Genomic DNA, 25,320 nt, shown 5'->3' with positions numbered 1-25,320 from the left:
CCACTTGCCACATTCAGAAAGTTTCAATTTCACTGGCTTGCAACCCTTTATACTATAGCCTCAACCTGAGAGTCATTTGTGACTCTGAAGTACACATTATATTTTAAACAACTCCCTGTAACAAATTACTTGACCAAAACTAGTAAGTATGGATATTCATCTTCCTTTGCTTCTACAAACCACCCTAAGCTCACTATCAAACATGAAGACATGGTCCAAATTTCAAAGCAGATATAAGCTGAGAAAAATAGCAAACCAGTAAACAACTTTAATATCCTTTCAGTAAAAGTAGTTACTAATTATTCTCTACTCATCTGGGCTTTCAAGTCATGGTCAAAAGACTCAATATCCTAAAAATTTCTCAGCTAATAGGAACAAAATCTATCTATTTAATGTTGGAGTTTCATTTTTAAAAACATGGCATTTACATAAGACATATGACTGTTATTTGGGAGAAATATTTGTTTACAAGTCACATTAAGTAAGCCAGGTTTGGGAAATGTTTTATATACAAGTCTAATTAAGAAACAAAATATATAAATGTATGCTACAAAACAATATGTAAACAGAAATAATGTTCTTCAATTTAAGATACCCATATTTAAGAAACAATAGGCAAGTTTCAGTATTCCTGCCAGGAAAATCCCATGGACAGAGGAGCCTGGAGGGCTAGTCCATGGGGTCACAAAGGGGTCACGTGACTGAAGCAACTGAGCATGGCAGCACAGCAGGCAACTTCCAACCTCTGCTTAGTTCAGAAACTTCAAGAACATTAGAAAGCTACTTAACAGTTTTAAAGCAGGGATTTCTTTATGTAGGGGCAACAGGGTGTAGTGGGAAGGACTCAAGGTTTGTTGGAGTTAAGACTTTGGTTCATTCCTAACTACCATCTCTGTGTACATGAACAAATTAATTAAGCTTTTCAGTCTGAATATATAAAAGAGGGATATTTTATGAGCTTATTCCACAGATCAGAAATAGGTGAAATACGTCTAGCACAGTAAAATGGTAGCTGTAATTTAAAATTTTTTAATTGCAATGAGATCTTTATGAGCAAAACAGAAATTTAAATGACAATAACCTTTTCAACTAAATTGACTACTGCTATTTAGCAGACTGAGTTAAGGCCCTAGTAGATACATTAGCAAAAAAAATTTTTTTTTGAGTAGCTGCAAGAGATGTCAAAAATGGAAATTTTTGTAAACCACAATCTTGAGAAAGGCAAAACACTGGTATGGGAATCAAAGTTGGACAGGGTGTTGCATCTTACTTCTCCCAATGGGTAAAACAGAAGTTACATTAAATTATTTGCTCATTTTTAATTCTAAAGATACATGGAACTAAGTAAAGTGGTTCAGAGTGAAAGCTGTGAAGACAGATTGCCTGGATTTCCTAATATCTAAGCATGTTTCTTCTCTACAAAATGGGAATAATAATGATATCTATCTCAGATGTTCTCTCTTGACATCTTCTGCTTGACCATGTCCAATTTACCCTGATTCACAGACCTAACATTCCAGATTCCTGTCTTAGGAATCAGTGAACTAAAGTGGATGGGAGTGGGGGAATTTAATTCAGATGAGAAGAAATGGAATTGCCCTCATAGTCAACAGAAGAGTCGAAAATGCTGTATTTGGTGCAATCTCAAAAATGATAGAATAATCTCAGTTTGTTTTCAAGGCAAACCATTCAACATCACAGTAATCCAAATCTATCCCCAACCACTAATGCCAAAGAAGCCCAAGTTGAATGGTTCTATGAAGACTTCAGGACCTTCTAGAACTAACACCAAAGAAAGATGTTCTTTTCATCACTGGGGATTGGAATGCAAAAGTGGAAAATCAAGAGAACCTGGAGTAAACAGGAAAGTTTGTTTGAGTACAAAATGAAGCAGAGGAAAGGTTAAGAGTATTGCCAAGAGAACCCACTGGTCATAGCAAACACCCTCTTCCAACAACACAAGAGACGACTCTACACATGGACATCACCAGATGGTCAATACAGGAATCAGACTGATTACATTCTTTGCAGTTGAAGATTTAAAAGTTCTATACAGCTGACAAAATCAAGACCTGGAGCTGACTGTGGCTCAGACCATGAGTTGCTTATTCCAAAATTCAGACTTAAATTGAAGAAAGTAGGGAAAACCACTAGGCCATTCAGGTATGACCTAAATCAAATCCCTTATGATTATACAGTGGAAGTAACAAACAGATTCAAGGGATTAGATCTGATAGACAGAGTGCCTGAAGAACTATGTATGGACAGAGGTTAGTCAAGTTGCACAGGAGGTGGTGACCAAAACCACCCCAAGAAAAAGAAATGTCACAAGGTAAAATGGTTGTCTGAGGCCTTACAAATAGCTGACAGAAGAGAAGATAAAGAAAAAGGAGAAAAGGAACGATATACCAAACTAAATACACAGTTTTAAAGAATAGCAAGGAGAGACAAGAAAGCCTTCTTAAGTGAACAATGCAAAGAAATAAAGGACAACCATAGAGTGGGAAAGACTAGAGATTGCTTCAAGAAAATCAGAGATACCAAGAGAACATTTCATGCAAAGATTGGCAAAATAAAGGACAGAAATGGTATGGACCTAACAGAAGCAGAAGAGATTAAGAAGGTGCACAACTTCACAAAAGAACTATACAAAAAAGGTCTTAATGACCCATATAACCATCATGGTTTGGTCACTCACCTAGAGACAGATATCCTGGAGTATAAAGCGGGCCTTAAGAAGCATTACTACTAACAAAAGCTAGTGGAATACTGTACATAGAAAACGCTAAAGACACTATCAGAAAATTACTTGAACTAATCTGTGAATCTAGTGAAGTGGCAGGATATAAAATCAATTCACAGAAATCACCTGCATTCCTATATACTAACAATGAAGAACCAGAAAGAGAAATTAAGGAATCAATCCCATTTACCACTGCAACTAAAAGAATAAAATACCTAGGCATAAACTCTACCTAAGAAGACAAAAGTGCGATATATGAAAAACTATAGGACACTGATGAAAGAAGTCAAAGACGACAAAAACAGATGGAGAGATATACCACACTCCTGGGTTGGAAGAATCAATATTGTGAAAATGGCTGCAATCCCTATCAAATTACCAATGGCATTTTTCACAGAACAAAAAATTTCACAATTTGTATGGAAATGCAAAAGACCCCAAGGAGCCAAAGCAATCTGGAGAAAGAAGAGAGCTGAAGGAATCAACTTACCTGACTTCAAACTATACTACAAAGCTACAGTCATCAAGACAGTATGGTACTGGCACAAAAACAGAAGTATAGACCAATGGAATGAGATAGAAGCCCAGAGATAAACCCACGCATGTATGGGCACCTGATCTTTGAGAAAGGAGGCAAGAAAATACACTGGGAAAAAATCTCTTCAATAAGTGGTGCTGGAAGAACTGGACAACTATGTGCAAAAGAATGAAATTAGAATACTGCTTAATACCATACATAAAGATAAACTCTAAATAGACTAAAGACCTAAAATGTAAGACCAGAAACTATAAAACTCTTAGAAGAAAAGATAGTCAGGACACTGTATGACATAAATCATAGCAAGATACTTTATGACTCACCTCCTAGAACAATGGAAATAAAAACAAAAATAAATACAGGGGGCCTAATTAAACTTAACTGCTTTTGCACAGGAAAGGAAACTATAAACGAGGTGAAAAGACAACTCTCAGAATGGGAGAAAATAATAGCAAATGAAATAACTGACAAAGGATTAATTTCCAAAATACACAAGCAGCTCATACAACTCAATACTAGAAAAACAAACAACCCAACCAAAAAGTGGGCCAAAGACCTAGACAGACATTTCTCCAAAGACGACATACAGATGGCTAATAAGCACATGAAGAGATGCTCAACATCACTTCTTATTAGAGAAGTGCAAATCAAAACTACAATAAGGTATCACCTCACACCAGACAGAATGGCTGTAATCAAAAAATCCACAAACAGTCTGGAGAGTGTTTGGAGAAAAGGGAATCCTCCTACACTGCTGGTGGGAATGTAAAATGATACAGCCACTATGGAAGACAGTATTGAGATTCCTTAAAAAAAAAAAAAAAACAAACTAGGAATAAAACCACCATATGACCCAGCAATACCATTTCTAGGCATATACCCTGAAGAAACCAAAACTGAAAAAGACACAGGTACCCCAAGGTTCACTGTAGCTCTATTTACAAGAGCCATGACATGGAGGCAACCTAGATGTCCATCAACAGATGAATGGATAAAGAAGCGCGCGCGCGTGCACACACACACACACACACACACACACACACACAATGGAATACTACTCAGCCATAAACATGAACACATTTGAGTCAGTTCTAATGAAGTGGATTAACCTAGAGCCTATTATACAGAGTGAAGTCAGAAAAAAAAATCATATATTAACACATATATATGGAACCTAGAAGAATGGTACTGATGAATGTTTACAGAGCAACAATGGAGACACAGACATAGAGAACACACTTATAAACAAGGGTGGGGGAGAAGAGGGGGAGGGTGAAATAAATGGAGTGTAGCATGGATGCATATACACTAACATATGTAAATACAGAGCTAGTGGGAACTTGCTGTATGACTCAGAGAACTCAAACTGGGGCTCTCAAATAACCTAGATGGGTCAGAATGGGCGGGAGGTGGGAGGAATATTCAAAAGGGAGGGGATATATGTACACCTATGGTTTACTCATGTGGATGTATGACAGAAATCAAACCAATATTGTAAAACAATCATCAATTAAAAATAAATATTTTTTTAAAAGTTAGTGGAGGTGATGGAATTGCAGCTGAGCTATTTCAAATCCTGTTAAAGTGCTGTACTCAATATGCCAGCAAATTTGGAAAACTCAGCAGTAGCCACAGGACTGGAAAAGGTCAGTTTTCATTCCAATCCCAAATAAGGACAATGCCAATGAATGTTCAAACTACTGCACAATTGTGCTCATCTCCATGCCAGTAAGGTTACGCTCAATATTCTGTAAGCTAGGCTTTAGCAGGACATGAACCAAGAACTTTCAGATGTACAAGCTGGATTTAGTAAAGGCAGAGGAATCAGAGATCAAACTGCCAACATCCATTGGAACATAGAAAAAGCAAGAGAATTTCAAAAAAACATCTACTTCTCCTTCACTGACTACACTAAAGCTTTTGACTGTGTGGATCAAAACAAACTGGAATATTCTAAAAGAGATGGGAATACCAGAGCACCTTACTTGCCTCTTGAGAAACCTGTATGCAGGTCAGGAAGGAACAGTTAAAACCAGACATAGAACAACAGACTGGTTCAAAATTGGGAAAGGACTACAAGGCTGTGAATTGTCACCCTGCTTATTTAACTTCTATGCAGAATACATCATGCAAAAATGCAGGGCTGGGTGAATCACAAGCTGGAATCAAGACTGCTGCTGCTGCTAAGTCGCTTCAGTTGTGTTCGACTCTGTGCGACCCCACAGACGACAGCCCACCAGGCTCCCCTGTCCCTGGGATTCTCCAGGCAAGAACACTGGAGTGGGTTGCCATTTCCTTCTCCAATGCATGAGTGAAAAGTGAAAGTGAAGTCATTCAGTCGTGTCTGACTCTTTGTGACCTCATGGACTGCAGGCTCCTCCATCCATGGGATTTTCCAGGTAAGAGTACTGGAGTGGGTTGCCATTGCCTTCTCTGGGAATCAAGACTGCTGGGAGAAAAATCAACAACCTCACATATGTAGATAATACCACTTTAATGGCAGAAAGTGAAGAGGAACTGAAGAGCTTCTTGATAAAAGCGAAAGAGGAGAGTGAAAAAGTTGGCTTAAAACTCAACATACAAAAAACTAAGATTGTGGCATCCAATCCCATCACTGCACGGCAAATATTAACAGACAGGGAAAAAGTGGAAGCAGTAGCAGACTATATTTTCTTGGGCCCCAAAATCACTGTGGATAGTGACTGCAGCCATGAAATTTTTGACGCTTGCCCTTTGGAAGGTACGCTATGACAAACATAGGCAATATTAAAAAGCAGGAACATCACTCTGCCATCAAAATCCGTATATTCAAAGCCATAGTTTTTCCAGCAGTCATGTACAGATTGAGAGCTGGACACATCTATACATGAAAAAAGGCTGAGTGCTGAAGAACTGATGCTTTTCAATGCTAAAGAATTGATGCTTTTCAGTGCTGAAGAACTGATGCTTGTGGTGCTGCACAAGGCTCTTGAGAGTCCCTTGTACTGCCAAGGATATCAAACCAGTCAATCCTAAAAGAAACCAACCCTGAAAATTCATTGGAAGGACTGATGCTAAAGCTGAACCTTCAATACTTTGGCCACTTGATGTGAAGATTCAGATTATCGGAAAAGACTGATACTGGGAAAGACTGAAGGCCAAAGGAAAAGGTGGCAGCAGTGGATAAGATATTTAGATAGCATTACTGACTCAATGAATAGGAATTTGAACAAACTCTGGTAGATAGTGCAGGACAGGGGAGCCTGGCATGCTGCAGTTCATGGGGTCGCAAAGCATCACATCCAACTTAGCAACTGAACAACAACTATCTTAAAGCAGCATGAGGATTAAATACACTCAAAGTACAGAGAACAGCGGATAGCACATGAAAAAAAAAAAAAACAGCTAATAAATAAGTCTTATTATTAAAATGAAAATATCTCATCATTAATTTTTAAAAGCTGGAAAAATCACAGTAAAGGACAAATTCATGTTCTTATTCCATGAATAAAATTATACTCAGATTATCGCTATTGTTTTAGGAAATAAAAGCATCTATTCCTGTTTCATAGTGTTCTGCAGAAAAGATAAAACATCAAATTAAAAGTATAAGTTTAAGCTAAAAAAAAGAGTTAGTGACCCTCTAATTGAGACCTAAATATCTCCAAACTTTAGGAAGAGAAATGAGACAAAACAAAAAATTGTGAAATGTAAACTTCTAGTTTTGGCAACAATTTTGAAAACTCTCTACTCCCGGTGCCAAGTGAAATGATATGGCTGTCTAGCCATCTTGCTAGAATTGAAACTGTGCCGCATCCGTGGATTCCGTGGATTCCCTCCCTTCCTAGCGTGTGAAACTATCTTGTTACCTCAGTCAAATCCAGTGATTGCTAGAGCTTCCCCTGCAGAGAAATTAACTGTGATTATGGTTTTTCTGGTTTGGGTCAAAGGGCTCCTCCAAAAAGTTGCCTCAAAACCCCATGGACTCTGCAAATGACAGTGGGTGGCAAGGAAAGGCATATAAAATCTCATGTGAAAGATTTCAGAGAAAATCGCTAAACAAAGCAGCAGGCCGTGGGGAATATGCTTCCTTGGGAATCTGGACACTTTCCTCCCTTTTTTTCCTTATATGAATTGTCAAGTATCGATTTTAGAAAAGCCTATGGCTGAGCAATAAAACTATCATCAAATGGCTATGGTACTGTGTTAGGTATTAATACTTCTTAACGACTTATTTAAGGAAAAAAGTACAAAAGTGGAATGCAAATAGCACATTCAATGAACATAAGGCGAACTGCAGGAAACAACAGGTGTAATGTTGCATTTTAAAACTGCAGTGAGATTATGAACAAAACGCAACAGAGGTTAATGGTAAAATTCCAGCTTTTTAATGTAAATGACTTGGAATGATATTACTGTCTTCATTCTGAAAATGTTTCATTAAATTCAGTAAAGCTAACAAAAAATAAAGCTATCCACGTGGGATCAGTCAGATTCTACTCAAATGAGGTCAAAGATTCCTCACATATGACATCAAAAGATAATCCATAAAAGAAAAAAATGATAAATTAAGACTGTAGCAAAATTAAGAACCTCTGCTCTTCAAAAAACAAGAAAAAAGGTCAAACACTAGGAGCAAATATTTGCAAGGCAAATATCTAATAAGGGACTTATATCTCAACACATTAAGAAAACAAACAACCCAATTTTAAAAGTAGCCAAGAGATCTAAAATTTTCAAGACAAGCAGTAGCATGAAAAGATACTTAACATCATTAGCTACTAGGGAAATAGAAAAGAAAACCACAATGAGTTACCACTACATACCTATCAGAATGGTTCAAAAACAAAAACAAAGGGATAAATCCCATACACTGCAAGTGAGAACACAAAATGGTACAGCAACTTTGGAAAACAGTTTGACATTTTCTTATAAAGTTAAACATGACTCATATGTTTATCATACAACCCACACAGGTAAAATAAAAACCTATGTTAACACAAAGCCCTGTCTGAACATTTATAGCAGCTCTACTTAAAAATACCAAAAACTAATTTCAGTGTCGCTCAACTGAGTGTGAGACTTCCACATAATGGAATACTGCTCAGCCATAATAAGGGATAAACTGATATAAAACAACAATATAGCTAAATCTCATATGAATTATGCTAAGTGAAAGAAGCCAGACTCAAACAGATATGCACTATATGATTTCATGTATATGGCACTCTAGACATAAAACAGTTCTGTTGCCAAGTACTGATGGGTGGAGAGGGACTAACTAGAGAGGGGCAGGAGGGAATTTTGGGGTGATGGAACTGCTCCATATTTTGATTGTACTGGTCATAAAACTATGTGCACTTGTCAAAATCAAAGAATTGTACACAAAAAAATAAAATAACCCCAAACTACTTACATGAAAAAAACCTTAAAATGAAAAAATGGCTAAGTCCATTTGGGGAATTAAGTCACAATTGTGCTCCATGAGATTAGTCTCATGTTTATGTCTGTTTGGTTTTACTATCCTGGTAGTAAAATGAGACAGATTTGACTGTCTAAAAATACACTTTAAAAAATAAACCTACTCTAAAATGTTTTGTTAATAACAAATGCCTACTAGGCCATGAACTCAATAAAATCGATTACTCTACATTCCAATCTGCTCCCTTCATTCTGTCAACATTTTTTTAACATTGACTATCCACCGTCAGAACACTCATCTCTACATTTCATCAGCTTATTTCAAATTCTCTTTAAGTTTTACTTTTAAATAAGATCTGTTTTTCCCTTGATACTTCTATCAGTCATATCCTTACCACAGCAATTTTTCTGTCACCTTAGTCCAGGTCCTTATCTCTTGATCCTAGCTAGTCTTCCAGATTTTAGTGTTATCTCTGCTTTCATTCATCCTACCTGTGCATCCTACCTGTGGCTCTAAAGACAAGTTTCTCATTTTTACCTGGACTGCCCCCACTCAATCAGTGGAACTGTTTTTCAGTGGAAATCCATCCACTGAAGTATATTTTATGGGACAGAGGGGAAAATTAATTTGACACTTTAGTATTACTGTCACAGAAATATGAAAAAAATGGGTTTAGATTAATTATTAAAAAAAGCTTACCTGATGGCTCAGATGGTAAAGAATTTGCCTGCAATGCGGGAGACCTGGGTCAGATCCCCAGGTTGGGAAGATACCCTGGAGAACAAAAGACATACCCACTCCAGGATTCTAGCCTGGAGAATTCCATGGGCATAGGAGCCTGGCATACTACAGTTCATGGTGTCACAGAGTCAGACACAATGGAGTGACTTTTAAATTAATTTGTATCTATATTATTTAGGAATGTTGAGCAAAAGCAGTTTGAGAAAAATCTAATTGAAAGAAGAGCGGCAAGCAACTGAGAGGAGATACCCCACGTCCAAGGTCAGGAGCGGAAGCTGTGAGGAGATAGCCCATGGCCAAAGTAAGGAGCAGTGGCTGCCCTTTGCTGGAGCAGCCGTGAAGAGATACCCCACGTCAAAGGTAAGAGAAACCCCAGTAAGACAGTAGGTGCTGAGAGAGGGCATCAGAGGGCAGACAGACTGAACTACCATATCATTCAGAAACTCCACTCCTGGAGATAAATCCAGAGAAAATCATAACTTGATAAGATATATGCACCCCAATGTTCACCGCAGCACTATTTACACTAACCACGACAGTCAACCAACCTAAATGTCCATCGAGAGATGAATGGATAAAGAAAATATGGCACATATATACACAATGGAATACTACTCAGCCATAAAAAGAAATCGAATAATGCCGCTTGCAGCAACATGGACGGACACAGAGATTATCACATTAAGGGAAGTAAATCAGAGAAAGACAAATATGGTATCACTTATATGTGGAATCTTAAAAAATTATGGAATGAACTTATTTACAATACAGAAACAGACTCACAGACCTAGGAAACAACCTTATGGTTACCAAAGGGGAAAGGTAGGGAGGGAGGGATAAATGAGAAATCTGGGAGTAACATACATAAACCATTATAGAAAAAACAGTTAAACAACAAGGACCTACTATATAGCATAGGGAACTATAGTCAGCATTTTCTTTTCTTTTTTTGTGTGTGTGTAATAAAGTTTTATTAAAGTATAAAGGAGATAGAGAAAGCTTCTGACATACGCATCAGAAGGGGGTAGAAAGAGTACTCCCTTGCTAGTGTTAGCAATGGAGTTATATACTCCAATGAATCCAAAGAATGTCTGGAGGTTGTAAAGACCTTACCAGACCTCCTCCCATAAGATAACAGAATTAGCCAGTAGGTTTAATCCAGAAACTGTCCTCAGGCAGGATACATTGTTATATAATCCTTCTAGTCAGCATTTTCTAATAACCTACATGGGAAAAGAATCTGAAAAAGATTGTGTGTGTGTCTAAACTGAATAACTGCTGTACACCTGAAACTAACAACACTGTAAATCTCAATTTTTAAAAAGTTAACTGCATCAAAAACTCAATGCCTGCATCACGGAAAGAAGTTATCAAATAGCAACCAATGCATACAAAACTCTGATGGAGGCCTTGCCTGGTGGTCCAGCATGGGAAAGTCTGCCCATCAATGCAGGGGACACACTTCGATCCCTCATCTGGGAGGATTCCACATGCCAGTGCAACTAAGCCAGCGCACCATAACTACTGAAACCCACATGCCCTAGAACCCATTCTCTGCAACAAGAGAAGCCACCACAATGAGAAGCCAGTGCATGGCAACTAGAGAGCAGCCCCCGCTTGCAGCAACTAGAAAAAAGCCATGCATAGCAAGTAAGACCCAGAGCAGCCAAAAGGAATAAACACCAATTTTGATACACATTAGTCTTGAATAGCTAAATTAATACCTTGTTACTGAATAGGTTTACTTCTATCTGCATCATTTTTAAGGTTTTTAGGTCTGCAGAGTTTTAGGCTCTCCTCCCGAATTACTTAATTCTAGTCTTTAGAACTTTAACAAGATCTCCACATGATTCCTACCTTTATCAAAGTTTGAGAAGCACTGGCCTAAAACAAGAGTTGGCAAATTCTGTAAAAAGCTAGATAATGTTACATTTTGCAAGCTATTAGGTCTCTTTTTTAACTATTCAACTATGCTGCTTACCATGAAGATAAAAAGGTCAATACATGAGAAAGTATAATTAAAGATGTATATACACCTAGAAAAAACAGAGCCCCAAAATACTTAAGGCAAGACAATGACAAAATTGAGAAATACACAATCTAGTAATTTAACAGATATTTTCAGTATCACTCTGTCAGTATTTTCAGTATCACTCTCTCAGAATTAAACAGAAAATCAGCAAAGACATAAATACATGAACACTACCACCAACAAACCTAACCTAGCTGACATTTACAGAATGCTTCAATCAACAACAGCAGCAACTTATTCTTTTTAATTAAACATGATGTACTCTCCAGAAGGGAGCTTCCCTGATGGCTCAGTGGGTAAAGAATCTGCCTGCAATGCAGGAGACAAAGGTCATGCGGGTTTGATATCTGAGCTGGGAAGATCCCCTGGAGAAGGAAATGGCAACCCCACTCAAGTATTCTTGCCTGGGAAATTCTCATGGACACAGGAGCAGGGCAGGCTACAGTCCATGGGGCTGCAAGAGTCAGACTCAACTTAGCGACTAAGCACACACACACACGTTCTCCAGAATATAACACATGACAGACTACAAAACAAGTTTTAGCAAAACACTAAAATCACAGAAACTATGTTCTCCAGTCACCTGGACTTATATGAGAAATTAATAATAAAAAAACCAGTCCTGGGTGTTCACTGGAAGGACTGATGTTGAAACTGAAACGCCAATACTTTGGCCACCTGATGCGAAGAACTGACTCATCTGAACAGACCCTGATGCTGGGAAAGATTAAGGGCAGGAGGAGAAGGGGACGACAGAGGATGAGATGGTTGGATGACATCACGGACTCAATGGATATGGGTTTGGGCGGACTCTGGGAGTTGGTGATGGACAGGGAGGCCTGGTGTGCTTCGGTTCATGGGGTCACAAACAGTCGGACAGGAATGAGTGACTGAACTGAACTGAACAGAAAAAATGTGGGAAATCCCCCAAAGATTACAGTATCACACAACAAACTTTAACATAGATCAGAGAAGAAATTTCAAGGAAAATTAGAAAATATCTTGTGAGACAGCATAGTACTGTTTTAAGGATAAGATATATAGAACAATGGAACAAAAAAGAGAGCTCAGAAACTGTTTTTGGACAAAGGTGCCAAGGCAATTCAACAAGAGAAAGCATAGTCTTTTCAGCAAATGGTGCTGGAACAATTAGAAAGCCATGTTATGAAAAAGAAAAAAAAATTCCTTACCTCATACAATAACAAAACTTAACTCAAAATGGATCACACAACCTAAATGTAAAAGCTAAAATGATAAAACTAAAGAAAACAATAGGAGAAAAATCTTTGTGACCCAGGCCTGAGCAACATTTCCTTAGATAAGATCCTAAAAACTGCAGTACATAAAAGAAAAAGTTGCCAAATTGGATTTGTAAAGTTAAAAGATTGCACTCTTCAAAAGATATCATTTTAAAAAAGAAAAAAAGACTTCCGTGGTGGCACACTGGATAAGAATCCACCCGAGAATCACTGCAGAGGACACAGGCTCAATCCCTGATCAGGAAGATCCCACATGGCATGGAGCAGCTAAGCCCATGCACCACAGTTGCTGAGCCTGTGCTCTGGAGCCCACGCACCCTGACTACTGAGCCTGTGTGCCTAGAGCCTGTGCTCTGCAGTTAGAGAGGCCACCGAAATGAGAGGCCCAAGCACCGCAACGAAGGGTGGCCCCCACTCACCGCAACTGAGAAAGTCCATGCAAAGCAATAAATGCAAAGTAACAAAGACCCACTGCAGCCAAACAGAAAAGAAATAATTAAAATTTTTTAAAAGAGATAAGCCACACAGCAGGAGAAAAGTGAAACTGAAGTCACTCAGTCGTGTCTGACTCTTTGTGACCCCATGGACTGTAGCCTACCAGGCTCCTCTATCCATGAGATTTTCCAGGCAGGAGTACTGGAGTGGGTTGCCATTTCCTTCTCCAGGAATCTTCCCGACCCATTTCCAAATCATATACCTGATAAAAGACTTCTAAGTAAGAATATAAAACAAACCCTTAAAATTCAATTGTAAGACACAAAACCCAATTTAGAGCAAAAAAAGATTTAAACAGATACGTCAGCAAAGAAAAATGAATGCACACACATGAAAAGATACTCAACATCATCAGTCATTAGAGACGGTTTAAATGCATTTAAATTTGATTAAATGCAAATTAAAACCAGAATAAGTAACCACTCCACATCTACATTGAGGGGCATTCTCAAGTAGATCAACTTTAAGAAAGGAGAATGGAAGGTAATCTGGAAACTGATTGTCTTAAAATTATCTTTGCTGACCTACTCAATGGAAAGCTTCTATATGCCTCTTGGTAGTACACATACCAAGCTTAAGATCATTTGTATAAGAAAAGAGGAATTTAGTGACTTATAAAATATTTGGTTAACAGGATTTGATGATCTGGAAAGGTGTCAAAAACAAATGAGGCTCATTTGGAAATGAAAAAAAGTAGGGGTGGGAAAGGAGCAAGCAGGAAGGACAGAGAAGAGGAAGCTGAAGGAGAACTCTTGGTAGAGTTCTCAACCATCAGCATTGTTCTGATAGTTCTGAGCACTGGCAAATAGTTTTTTTGGTTTGTTTTTTAAATCATCTGATTGACTCCCACACAGGTTCTATGCCCTAGCCCACAATGACTAAAATGCACCATGCCCAGGCAAGTCTCCACACCTTCTCTTCAAATGCTCGTATCTAGAAATCACTCCGTTGCAACTAAGTAGTGCAAAGCAGAGAACTGCAAGCAAAATGCACCTTCATTTTTGCCCTACATCCCAACCTGATATACTCAAATTATAGTATTTTTCAAAGTGTAATAATAATAACTGGTTTACATGCCTGCCTCTTCTGCTTCCCATTAGAGACTGTGCCTTCTTTAATGACAGAGGAATTTTTCATTCACCTTGAGATCTTCAGCCTCAGTATGCTATGGGATTTTCCAGGCAAGAATACTAGAGTGGGTTGCCATTTCCTTCTCCAATGACCCGTTATATAGTACAGTCAATAAATGTTCAGAGAACAGAAGGCTGATATAAACTATAGATATAAACTCCAACCATTTAGTTTGAATGTCTTTGTCTACAAAATATATTTTTAAAACATATTGTAGGCAAATGTATTGCAAAACTAATTTTTCCTTTCTTAGGAGAGGCTCTAATTTGAAATTAAGAATTTGATATGGTGGTCCAGGGGCTAAGGCTCTGTGCTCCCTCCCAATGCAGGCGGCCTGGGTTTGATCCCTGGTCAGAAAACTAGATCCCACATGCTGTAACTGAGAGTTCAAATGCCACAAATAAAGATTCTGCATGTCTCAATGAAGTCTGAAGTTCCAACATGCCACAACTAACACCCGGTGCAGCCAGATAAAGAAATAAATCCTTTTAAAAAAAGAATGTGATATGTTATTACATATCTAATCAACTTCTATATAAAACCTTTAGGGAAATGAGACCAATGGACTAGACAGAAGTTAGGCAACCTCGTTCTGGCTAGTACCAGTGACTCTGGGTACGTTTTCTGACTTTTGGTTTCCTCATGTGTAAAGTGAAAAAATTAAAGAACAATCTCTAAATACCCTTCAAATGTTAATATTCTAAGAATTTTTAACCCATGAAGTGTTTCATTAATCAACAGTCAGAAGATAGGAGGCATGTCACATCCTGAGTATTCCTAATATTTTCATACCTCTTGCTAGAAAGCAAATGAAATTATCCTGTCAATATTCATTCAGTACTCAAATCCAGAAACAATACTAAATAAGTGCCCCGCCCTCGACATCTACTTCTGAAATTATCAGCTTGACCTTTCAGTTCTAATAATTCAACTCTTGAAGCAAACATTTAATCACATATCATAGGCATTGACATAATAAACAAACTGTAAGCTTACCTGCCAGGAAACTGCTCCCAAAATTGCTGTTGCAAGAAGACTGAAAAAAACTAACTGCTCTGAAATTAAGCAAAAATGACGCATCCCTTTGGATGCCATGATTCTGTCAAGGCTATTGTTATCTACTCTGTGGGTAAAACATACCTTATGGCAGTCATTTAATTTGGTATGGAATCCCCAAAGAGTTAAAAGAAAAATAATATGGCAAATCATCCAGAAAATTCCAAAAATGGAAAAGCCTGGTATTACAAAATACCAGAGATGAGTGTCTTTAAGTTTAAATGCTGAAAGAATGAAAAATGTAAGCTCAATCATCCCAGTGAAAACAACTGAAAGTCTTCTGCAAATTCTTCCACGGTACAAAAAGGGTTTCCACCTTTCAGTCACTGAAAGCCCACTAAAATAAATGTCAAGGAAAGGATCAGTTATCAGGCAAATAAAAAAACATGCAAAGGCAACTGGATTTTTGGGAGTTTCCAATGAGGAGAAAAACAGCAAGACTGCAAAAATAACTAAGTTTGGAATAGCTAAAAAAGACTTCATTCTCAGGTCGATAATCAGCATGGCCAAAGCTACAACAAGTAAAATGACACTCAGAGACTTTTCCACCAACATAGTTGTGCTGGCGATGGCAAATCCAACAAGTTCCAGAAATTCAACTGTGGTTAGTAAGGTGGGCCGATGGCGGACATAACCAGAAATTCTCTCCACCAAAGAGCATAATATCCTTAATACTATGGAAGTTAGAAGCAAATATTTGGTTGATTCTTCTTTGACATCATTTTTAAAGGATGAATTATCAAGAAAACACAGGAGGCCAAGCAAGAATCCAAACCAAAGATTGGAGAGACTTAAACTTGCTGCTTCCATTGAAAAATAATAATAGAGTATGCTGGCAATTCCGAGAACAAAAAGACCAAGAATAAAAATGACCAAAATTAAGGAATTTGCTGTTTTTTCCCATCTTACATAGAGACCTAAGCATATAGCAACCAGTAAATTGATTCTGGCTAAATAGCCAAGGTAACGCACTGAAGAATGCATGTTCACTTCTCTGTTCACTTCTTCCAGTCTTGTCATTGCTAAATAGAGACAATGACTAAAGCAGTAACGCAGTGATTTACACATTAATCTGTCAATCTGGGCTTTCTCCCCACGTTATGAAAATTAACTGCTTGTATTTCATCCAGCAAATCCAATGTATCTGTAACTCCTATTTCAGCACTTTCTCTGGTGGAATTTGTTTACAGTGATCTAAAAAAGAAGAAAAAAATATTTCACTGTTAATTTTATGTAATTTACCTTTCACATATATCTTTCTTATTAAAAAATAATGACCAAGTGAGAGATAAAGTTTGTTTAGATACCCAGTTTAAAATCTGACTTACATGTATCTAAATGGTAACTGTCTCTGGCTTAAAAACTCTTCAGTTTATCCAAACAAAAATGGAGATTTGTTCTACTTATCCTATTCTAGGATTGTATGACTAGGTCGCCATCAACAAAATTTTTTCCAGAGATGGTAAGGAATTCACCTAATCTATTTTTATTCCAATACCCAGTTTTTCAACAACAGCAATGATGAGATATTCAACTCAGCTTAAATGTAGCAGATGGGTCTGGAATAGTGGAAAGCTAGTCAACTCAAACAAAATGAGGGACGTCATTATTACCTCTAACTTGAAAAGCACCAGTATCCAATAACAGGCTTCCCTCGTGGCTCAGACGGTAAAGCGTCTGTCTACAATGCAGGAGAGCCGGGTTTGATCCCTGGGTCGGGAAGATTCCCTGGAGAAGGAAATAGGCAATCCACTCCGTACTCTTGCCTAGAAAATCCCATGGATAGAGTAGCCTGGTGCAGGTTACTCCGTCCATGGGGTCGCAAAGAGTCGGAAATGACTGAGTGACTTCATTTCACTTACAGCTTTCTTTAATAATAATCCAATAATAGCAACCATTACCACCTGCCTAAAATCCTCTACATCTTTTTACCAGTTACTTCTAAAATGCTATAAAACCTTAGTCTCAACACTGTTTCACTAATAAACTTATTAGAAGTTTAACTGTATTAAAGTTACTCAGTCACTAAAGTTGATCCATCATTCTCCCTGTACTTTTAACTCTATTAAGTTATTCTGATGATCAAACATACAATCTCTGTAGCAAACCAATTCTGGACCTTTCTAGTCAAAACTGTAAAACTGAAATGCTGACCAATATTTACTGTAAAGTAAATTTTAAAACCTATGATTTTATTTTTGGAAACTTATCACAACAGTTATTTGTTAAAGGACTCAGATAATTATTTCAATCTTCAGGTTGCACTTCAAACATGACATCATCAAACAAAATGATTTAACTATCTACTAGATAATTTTCTAGTATGCTATTTCAGAAAACATGATACATGCAAAGGTTTATGGTCACACTGAATATCCACTGAGAACTCAACAAGATTAAAAACTCAAAACGTAACTACTTTGCAATCAGCTTATTTCTGCTTTCGCAGGACACTAAAAGAGCCAAGAGAAATATGAGATAACCTGAATTAACCCTGAATTACCCATACTGCTGCAGAAGAATGACATTGGATGATAACTTTAGGGTCTCTGGGAGGTTCAAAGTACTATTGCTAACTTACAAGTTCAACAAGTATATTTTTTTACAGCTAAGTTTATTTAATTAACTAAGAATTATGATTTTCCTCAATTATATTTTCAATCATTCCTTAAGATACCACACACCACTAAAGAAAATATCTTCCTTTGGTATATTTAGGTTTTATCTTTTACTTAAGTATGAGAAACTGACACCATCTAGAATGCACTGCATTTTAAAAAACATCACTTATACGTGTTATATAATCATTCAACAAATACGCCGGAATACATGTCCTCTAAGGGTTGATGGTACAGTCTGGGTTCAAAAACTGAACACTGTGGGAGACAAAAAAAAAAAAAAAATCACACACCAGACTAAATGGTTGCAACTCAACTCATGAGACATACTTCTGTGTTTCTCTAGTCAACACTCTCATTCTCTGGGGCTAGGCAAGCCTCCCTTCCCTAGTCTCAAATCTCTGACATCCACTTCTGACCAAATTCTCACCAGATGACTTTGTCTCCAATGATGTCATCAAAAGGGAGCTTACCTGAGTTTCCAACACCACAAACTCACCTATATCTACCATCTCCTGATTTAAGAAAAGAAGGTTCTATCTTCTAGCCGTACGTGTGACTCTTCCTCATGGACTCCTCCAGAACTTCACACTCGCTCCTCTCTTCCAACTCCTACTATTCTCTTATCCACTGGTGCTTAAACACTTGCAAAGCTCTTTTAAAAAATGATACCAAAATATATATATATATACATACAGAAACAAAACTGAAACTCAATAATCCATCTCCTCCCCCAAGTTCAGTCATCTGTCTCCTTGACAGCCAATATTTGATTGCTTTACTTCTCACATGAACTAAACCATGGTTTCCACCACACAACAACAAACTGCTGTCAAGTTCTAAAATAACCTAAATTCCTAAATCCCATAAGTACTTTACACTCATTATCTTGCACATTCATCAAACAACTTTTGACATTTTTGACTCCCAGAGCTTCCCTGGTGGCTCAGAGGGTAAAGCGTCTGCCTACAATGTGGGAGACCCGCGTCCAATCCGTGAGTCGGGAAGATTCCCTAGAGAAGGAAACGGCAACCCACTCCAGTCTGTTGCTTGGAAGGGGTCGCTAAGAGTCGGACACGACTGAGCAACTTCACTTTCACCTTCTGAAACCTGCCCTCCCTTTAGCTTCCAAAGACCAGTCTTCAGAATTTCTTCCTAATTCACTGATCTCTCCTGTCTCCTTGCAGGTTCTTCATTCTGAATCTATCCTTTGGATGTTCAAACCCAAGCCTAGGCCCTTCTCTCACTATACACTTAAATGTGCATTAATATATATTAACCTACCTGACAGAAATGAAAGTACTAGCTCTGTCCTGCACTGAGGTAAAAGCTTAGAAAAAAAATAAAGGAAAACATGTAATTATTAAAGTATAGAACATTCATAGCATGGAATATATGCAGTTACCCTGTTATGGGGCAAAATCAACATGGCAGAATATTATTTTTTTAAATGGCTAATTCACAAAAGTCTTTCCCCATTTTGACCTTCTTTAAAAGACAAACATCCTCAATCAAGAGAGTAAAACAACAAAGCAGTGCAATCCTTTTCAGTGGGTCTGCCAGCACAAATGATTCAGTGGGAATTACTTGAGAGGTAGATAAAAAAGGAGCACAGAAGAGTCCACTGATACAGGAAAAGTTAGTAATTGTCAGGTTTGTTTTATAGCATCCTATATACTATTCTAACCCTCCTTTCACCACCTATATTTAATGGTCACCAAGTCCTGCCCACTCTTCTTAGACACTTCTTAAATGTTTCTACTTCTTTCCATCCTCAAGATCACAACCCCAATTTTAGCCACCGTCATCTCATGGTTGAAAGTCTCCTTCTATCCACTCTTGCCCTTCTCCAAAAAGTATCCTTTTTAAAGCCAAAACTTGTCACATCATTCTGTTATGTAAAAGCCTCCAAAGGCTTCCCATCACTCTAAGCAATAAAGTCTAAGCTCCTTAAAATGCCTTAGGAGGCTTTTCTCCTTGGATGTGAATAACTCTCCCACCTCATCTCTTACCATTCTTTGTATTCTAGCCACAGGGATCTTTCAATTCTGAACTACACTAATGCTATTCCCTCTCCAGGTATACTCCTTTCTTTCCTCCAGACCCCACCAGAGGTCCTCACACCTGGCTCACTCCTACTCTTCAGGTCTCAGCTTAAATCATTTCTTAGGGCAATCACCTTGACTCATTTATATGATCCACATACTTTCTGTATAATAGGAAAAATATTGATCAACTGTTTAATATCTGCATTCCCCACTAGATCACAAGGTCTCTCAAAGTTTGTCTTCAAAACTGTACACCCAGGGTTTAGCAGAAAGTTTGACTCCAACAAAGTTTGACTCCAAGTAGATATTCAACAAATACCTGAAGAAATGAAGACTGATACAGAAGTAACTATATTTAATAACAATGTCAATCAGTTCTAGGACGCATATTAATATACAAAGAGAATAAACAAGTTGTCTAATAACCCACAACTCCGAAGTCATAGAACTAAGGGAGATGCCATGAACATTTGGCTTGTTTCTCTCCCAGCCTTACTCCAGCCTTCACTTATCTCATCCAAATTCCTCCAAACCGGCAAGTTCTCTTTTACGTCCTTCTAGGGAATGGTTCACTGAGCCCAAAAAACACTATCACACGCATCGTGTTCTGACTCGGAAACTACTTACGTCCAGTCTAGGGGAAGTGTCAAAAGCTGAAAGAATCTACAGAGCAGCCAGGGTCGGGGAATTCCAGTGCTTCGGTTCTACAAATTCATGAGAACTCTTCTTTGGACCCATCCCACACGAGGAGAAAGGTATCTAGAATATTAAACCCCTCAGCAATACGGCAGCAATAGCAATTCTTCTTCCATTCTGCCTTCTCCTAGGAGGAGGCCTAAGCAGCAGCCCGGCTGTGGGAAACCACAAGTGGGCACCCAGCTGAGTGGGGGACCGCTGGGGGATACGGAGAGGCGCCCTGCCTTCCATCCTCCACCCCACACATCAACTTCTCCCCAGGCAGATAGCCCTACCTCCTTCCCGCGAGGCCGGGCGGGCGGAGCTCGGGGCCCGCACCTCGCCGAAGCCCTGCGCGCTGTCTGTGCCCAGGTCTCACCGCCCCGCCGGTGACCCCTTGTCCCGGCCTCGGCCGCTGCTACCAATGCTCTCTCAGCCCTCGGAGTCGGCCCTTGCGCCAGCAGGGGAAAGGAAGGGCCCTTGCGGTTGAGCCTGCGATTCGGAGCGCGGACACGGCACTCCAGGCAAGTCGAGGGCCCCACGCCACACGCACTAACACAGGCCAGTCTCGTCGGAAACTTTCTCCGTTACTGGCCCGGCTGCGGCCGCCATATTCCCGCCGCCGGATTCGCGACGGTACGGAACGCCGCCGGGGTCAAGCCGCGCTACGCGCTTCCTCCGCGAGACCCGGCAGCCGGCCCCTGGCCCCGCCCAAAGCCGCCGCCCCGCCGTGGACCCAGGTGCTCTCGGCGCTGCGCGAACGCAAACGGCTCCACCTGGGGCACAAGCCATTGCCTTCTCAGACATAGAATGGGCGGGGAACTGGTACCTGGAAGACCACGAAGGATCGGCCGTGTCCATCAAGCATCTAGGCCGCCGCTTCGGGTTGGACTGAAACTGGGGCAGGACCGGCAGCCTGGCTACCCAAGGACAATAACTACTGTAGGAGGCGTTGCTGCTCTTTAGTATATATTGCATAATATATGAATGTGTGTCCACTGACCGGCTAAAAGCCTAGGCTCTTTAGTCTCGCCTTCAAAGCCCTTCTGGCTTCATTTTCTAATTAAAGCCTCCCTTTAGTCCACCGCCTAGGCCTCTATTCCGCCATCAACGCTGAGCTCCCCAATCATGGCCTGCTCCATTCCCTTGCTCCCCCAGTCTCTTACACGTTCACGCGCCCCACAGCCCGAGGGTCCTTCTGAGTGCACGGCTGATTCTCTTTTGTATCTGAACTCGCTGAATAAACGTAAGGGGATAGTACTCAGGCAGCGTTTCACAACAGCTGTGGAGCTGATGACTTGCACTCTGGTTTCTCCTATCGTATGTGCGACCTCAGTTTCTCCATCTAAAAAATATTGTGAATATTCAGGGAACCCCCTCCCCCCGGAATCATAAGGTACTCAGAAAGTATGAATTCCCTCCTCCCTCTCTAAGAAGCACTTCCTGTTTGCCAGTCTTCTGTACCTACCATTATTTCCCACTGTTTATAGCTCTTGGTGGTGGCGGTTTAGTCGCTAAGTTCGTGTCCGACTCTTGGGACACCACGGAGCCTGCCAGGCTCCTCTGTTTCACGGGCTTCTCCAGGGAGTGGGTAGCTATTTAACTTTAATCAGCACACTCCAGGGTGGGTAATTAGCATTTGAAAGATTAATCAGAACTCTTCAAAGTTGGATGCACAAGTGCCTAAAATGCTGCTGCTGCTGCTAAGTCGCTTCAGTCGTGTCCGACTCTGTGCAACCCCATAGACGGCAGCCCACCAGGCTCCCCCGTCCCTGGGATTCTCCAGGCAAGAACACTGGAGTGGGTTGCCATTTCCTTCTCCAATGCATGAAAGTGAAAAGTGAAAGGGAAGTCGCTCAGTCGTGTCCAACTCTTAGCGACCCCATGGACTGCAGCCTACTAGGCTCCTCTGTCCATGGGATTTTGCAGGCAAGAGGACTGGAGTGGGTTGCCATTGCCTTCTCCGAATGCCTACAATATCAGTAAGTAAATCTTCACAAGAGGTATGTTAATTAGAATAAAAGATTAGAATATTTCATTGTGGAAATAACTGGTGGTCAGGATATGTGGCTGGCTAGACTATTGGACCGCAGAAGGCAATGGCAACCCACTCCAGTGTTCTTGCCTGGAGAATCCCAGGGGCGGCAGAGCCTGGTGGGCTGCCGTCTATGGGGTTGCTCGGAGTCGGACACGACTGAAGCGACTTAGCAGCAGCAGCAGCAGCAGACTATTGGACAGGCACTTCTGTCTTTGCATAAATGTGGTATGTCTGTTGAGTCTAGCAGAGGGACACCCATCAGAGTGGCTCCTTTGGAGTCTAGACTTCTGTTTTGTACTTTGTCACAAAATATTGTCTGTGTGCTGTTATTTTGTGTACCTGCTTGTTGATAAATATTTATGTAGTACTATTCTGTCTGAGATTTGCTTACATTGTAGGACACTATCTTGGGCCGAGGGAGGAGATGAGTACCTCTCACCCATCTTCAGTTGTTGAAATCTGCCAGCATTTACTAAAAGGACCTGACGATTGTGAAGGCCAAGTGCTGCTTTTATTCATTCACCATATTTCTTGCATTTGTCATTTCCTGTCAACTTGCACTGCCACTATCTGAGCTGAGGTATTGACCCTGAATTACTTTAGTAACTTCTATGCTGGTCACCTCTCTGTCAGCCTCACCACAGCCTAACCCACCACACGGGGGCCTTGACCCCTGACAGATATACTCTGCAGACACTCTGTGTCACTTCTTGGATTAAAATCATGAGTTATACAAACTAGAAAAATTAAGCCCAAACTTCCTAAACTGGCAACTGAGGCCCTGAGAGGTATGTTCTAAGCCCCAAGCCCTTGCCTGGTGCCATTTATCTGGAAACTAGAACTATTAGGGTCAGTTCTTGGACATCAGCCACATGGATAGCCAAACACCTGTATATGAAACAGCCACCTGGGAACTATTTCAGTGACAGAATTCAAGCTGCAGTTGCTGATGACAGTGTAATGATCCTAACTGGGACATCCATTCTTCCAACACTTGCTTCTCTGCAGGCAAGAACTGTGTGCTCCAGGCCAGGAATTTCACCAGAGGAGTTACTTCAGATTAAGAACACCTGTTGAAAATAGAATCATAATTTTTTAAAAAAGAGGAGGGGCAGCACCCATGGCAGGGGAAATGGATGATCTTACCATTTCAGTCCTGTGTCGAAAGGGGGTCACAGATGGCTCCTACATTATTTCTAAGTTCTCTTTTATTTTTCTCCTACTTCTTTCAATTCTTCAATCCTGTTCTAGGGCTAAATCTCCAGTACTCTTGCCTGGAAAATCCCACCGATGGAGGAGCCTGGTGGGCTGCAGTCCATGGGGTCGCTAGGAGATGGACACGACTGAAGCGACTTAGCAGCAGCAGTAGCAGCAGCAGGGCTAAATCAACTCAGGTTCTCTATAAGCAATCTTCTTGGCCTGATTCCTTTTTATTTCTATGTAATACTTTGAGATTACAGTTATTTCACCTCAAACATATAATCAAATCTTTACAAAAACACAATGATGTAAATATTTTCATCACCATTTTATAGATAAAGTATCCAAGGTCCAGAGAAACTACACTGTCCCAGTGCAGGGACTTAAACCTTGGTCTTTGGGCTTGAAGTCCTAGGCCATCAAGTACAACTTTCTACCATTCCCCTTTACAGGAAACACAGTCTCATTGTGGCTGTTCAGAGTAAGCAGGGAAAGGATTACAGTGTTTAGTCCTGGTACACTTACTATAATCATCTGGAAGATCTTTAGCCTACACACCCATACAGTCCAGATCAATTAGTCTCCTCTGCAGTGAGTCCCAGGTAGATTGTGTGTGTTTTAAAAGACCCTCCCTTTCACCTCCCCAGTGATTCTAACATGAACCAAGGGTTGAGAACCACTGAGTTATTAGTTCCGTTAGTGTCGTGATTCTCCAAGTGTTAGAAATGCAGATTATCAGGACCTACAGCCCCCCAGGTCAACTGAATCAGAAACCCAAAGCATAGACCCCAGATTTTCAGATTATGTTCGGATGTAGGTATCAGAAAGCTCATAACTGACTTCATGGAAGTTTATTTCTAGAAGTAGGTGTTCCAGAGCAGATGTGCTCCTCAGTGTTCAAGTTCCTGATTCCTTCCCCCTTGTTGCCCTTCTATTCAGGGCATTGCTCCCTCCTGAGTTCAAGATGGCTGCTTAATTTCCATCTGTCACTTCTGAATTCTCATCAACAGGAAGAAGGAAGTACAAGAGGCAAGAGTATTCCCCCTCACCCCTACTTTAATGACACTTCTTAAAAGCTGTATAAGATACTTTGGCTTATGTCACACTGACCAGTATTTAGCATTTATAGAGTCTGGGAAATGTGCCATGTTTTTGAGTGGCCACAACCCCATCCAAAAACCAGAGTTGTCTTTCTGAGAAATAAGAGAGAAAAAATAATAGATGACAAGAAGCAGTCTTTTCCAGAGCTTAACTAACTTAACTAACTTTGCATCTCCTGCCTCTCCTGCATTGCAGGCAAAGTCTTTACCACTGAGCCACCAGGGAAGCCCTCTCTACTGTATCA

General features: G+C 40.0%; 1 protein-coding gene across 1 annotated transcript in view; it reads right to left on the bottom strand.

Moving 5' to 3' along the window:
- Nucleotides 1-21,533, bottom strand: part of TMEM168 (transmembrane protein 168) — a 46,648-nt gene extending 25,115 nt beyond the window's left edge. Inside the window, exons 1-2 of the mRNA XM_040260157.1 lie at nt 21,034-21,533; nt 15,337-16,590 (exon numbers count right to left, since the gene is read on the bottom strand). Coding sequence (XP_040116091.1) covers nt 15,337-16,464 — 1,128 coding nt within the window. The 5' untranslated portion in view covers nt 16,465-16,590; nt 21,034-21,533. The remainder of the gene's footprint in view (nt 1-15,336; nt 16,591-21,033) is intronic.
- Between the last annotated feature and the right edge of the window lie 3,787 nt (nt 21,534-25,320).

The sequence above is a fragment of the Oryx dammah genome, unplaced genomic scaffold (assembly GCF_014754425.2).
Source record: "Oryx dammah isolate SB20612 unplaced genomic scaffold, SCBI_Odam_1.1 HiC_scaffold_18, whole genome shotgun sequence".
In the NCBI taxonomy this organism is placed as follows: Eukaryota; Metazoa; Chordata; class Mammalia; order Artiodactyla; family Bovidae; genus Oryx; species Oryx dammah.
Note: the sequence above shows the minus strand (reverse complement) of the source record. Positions and strands in the feature narration are given on the sequence as shown.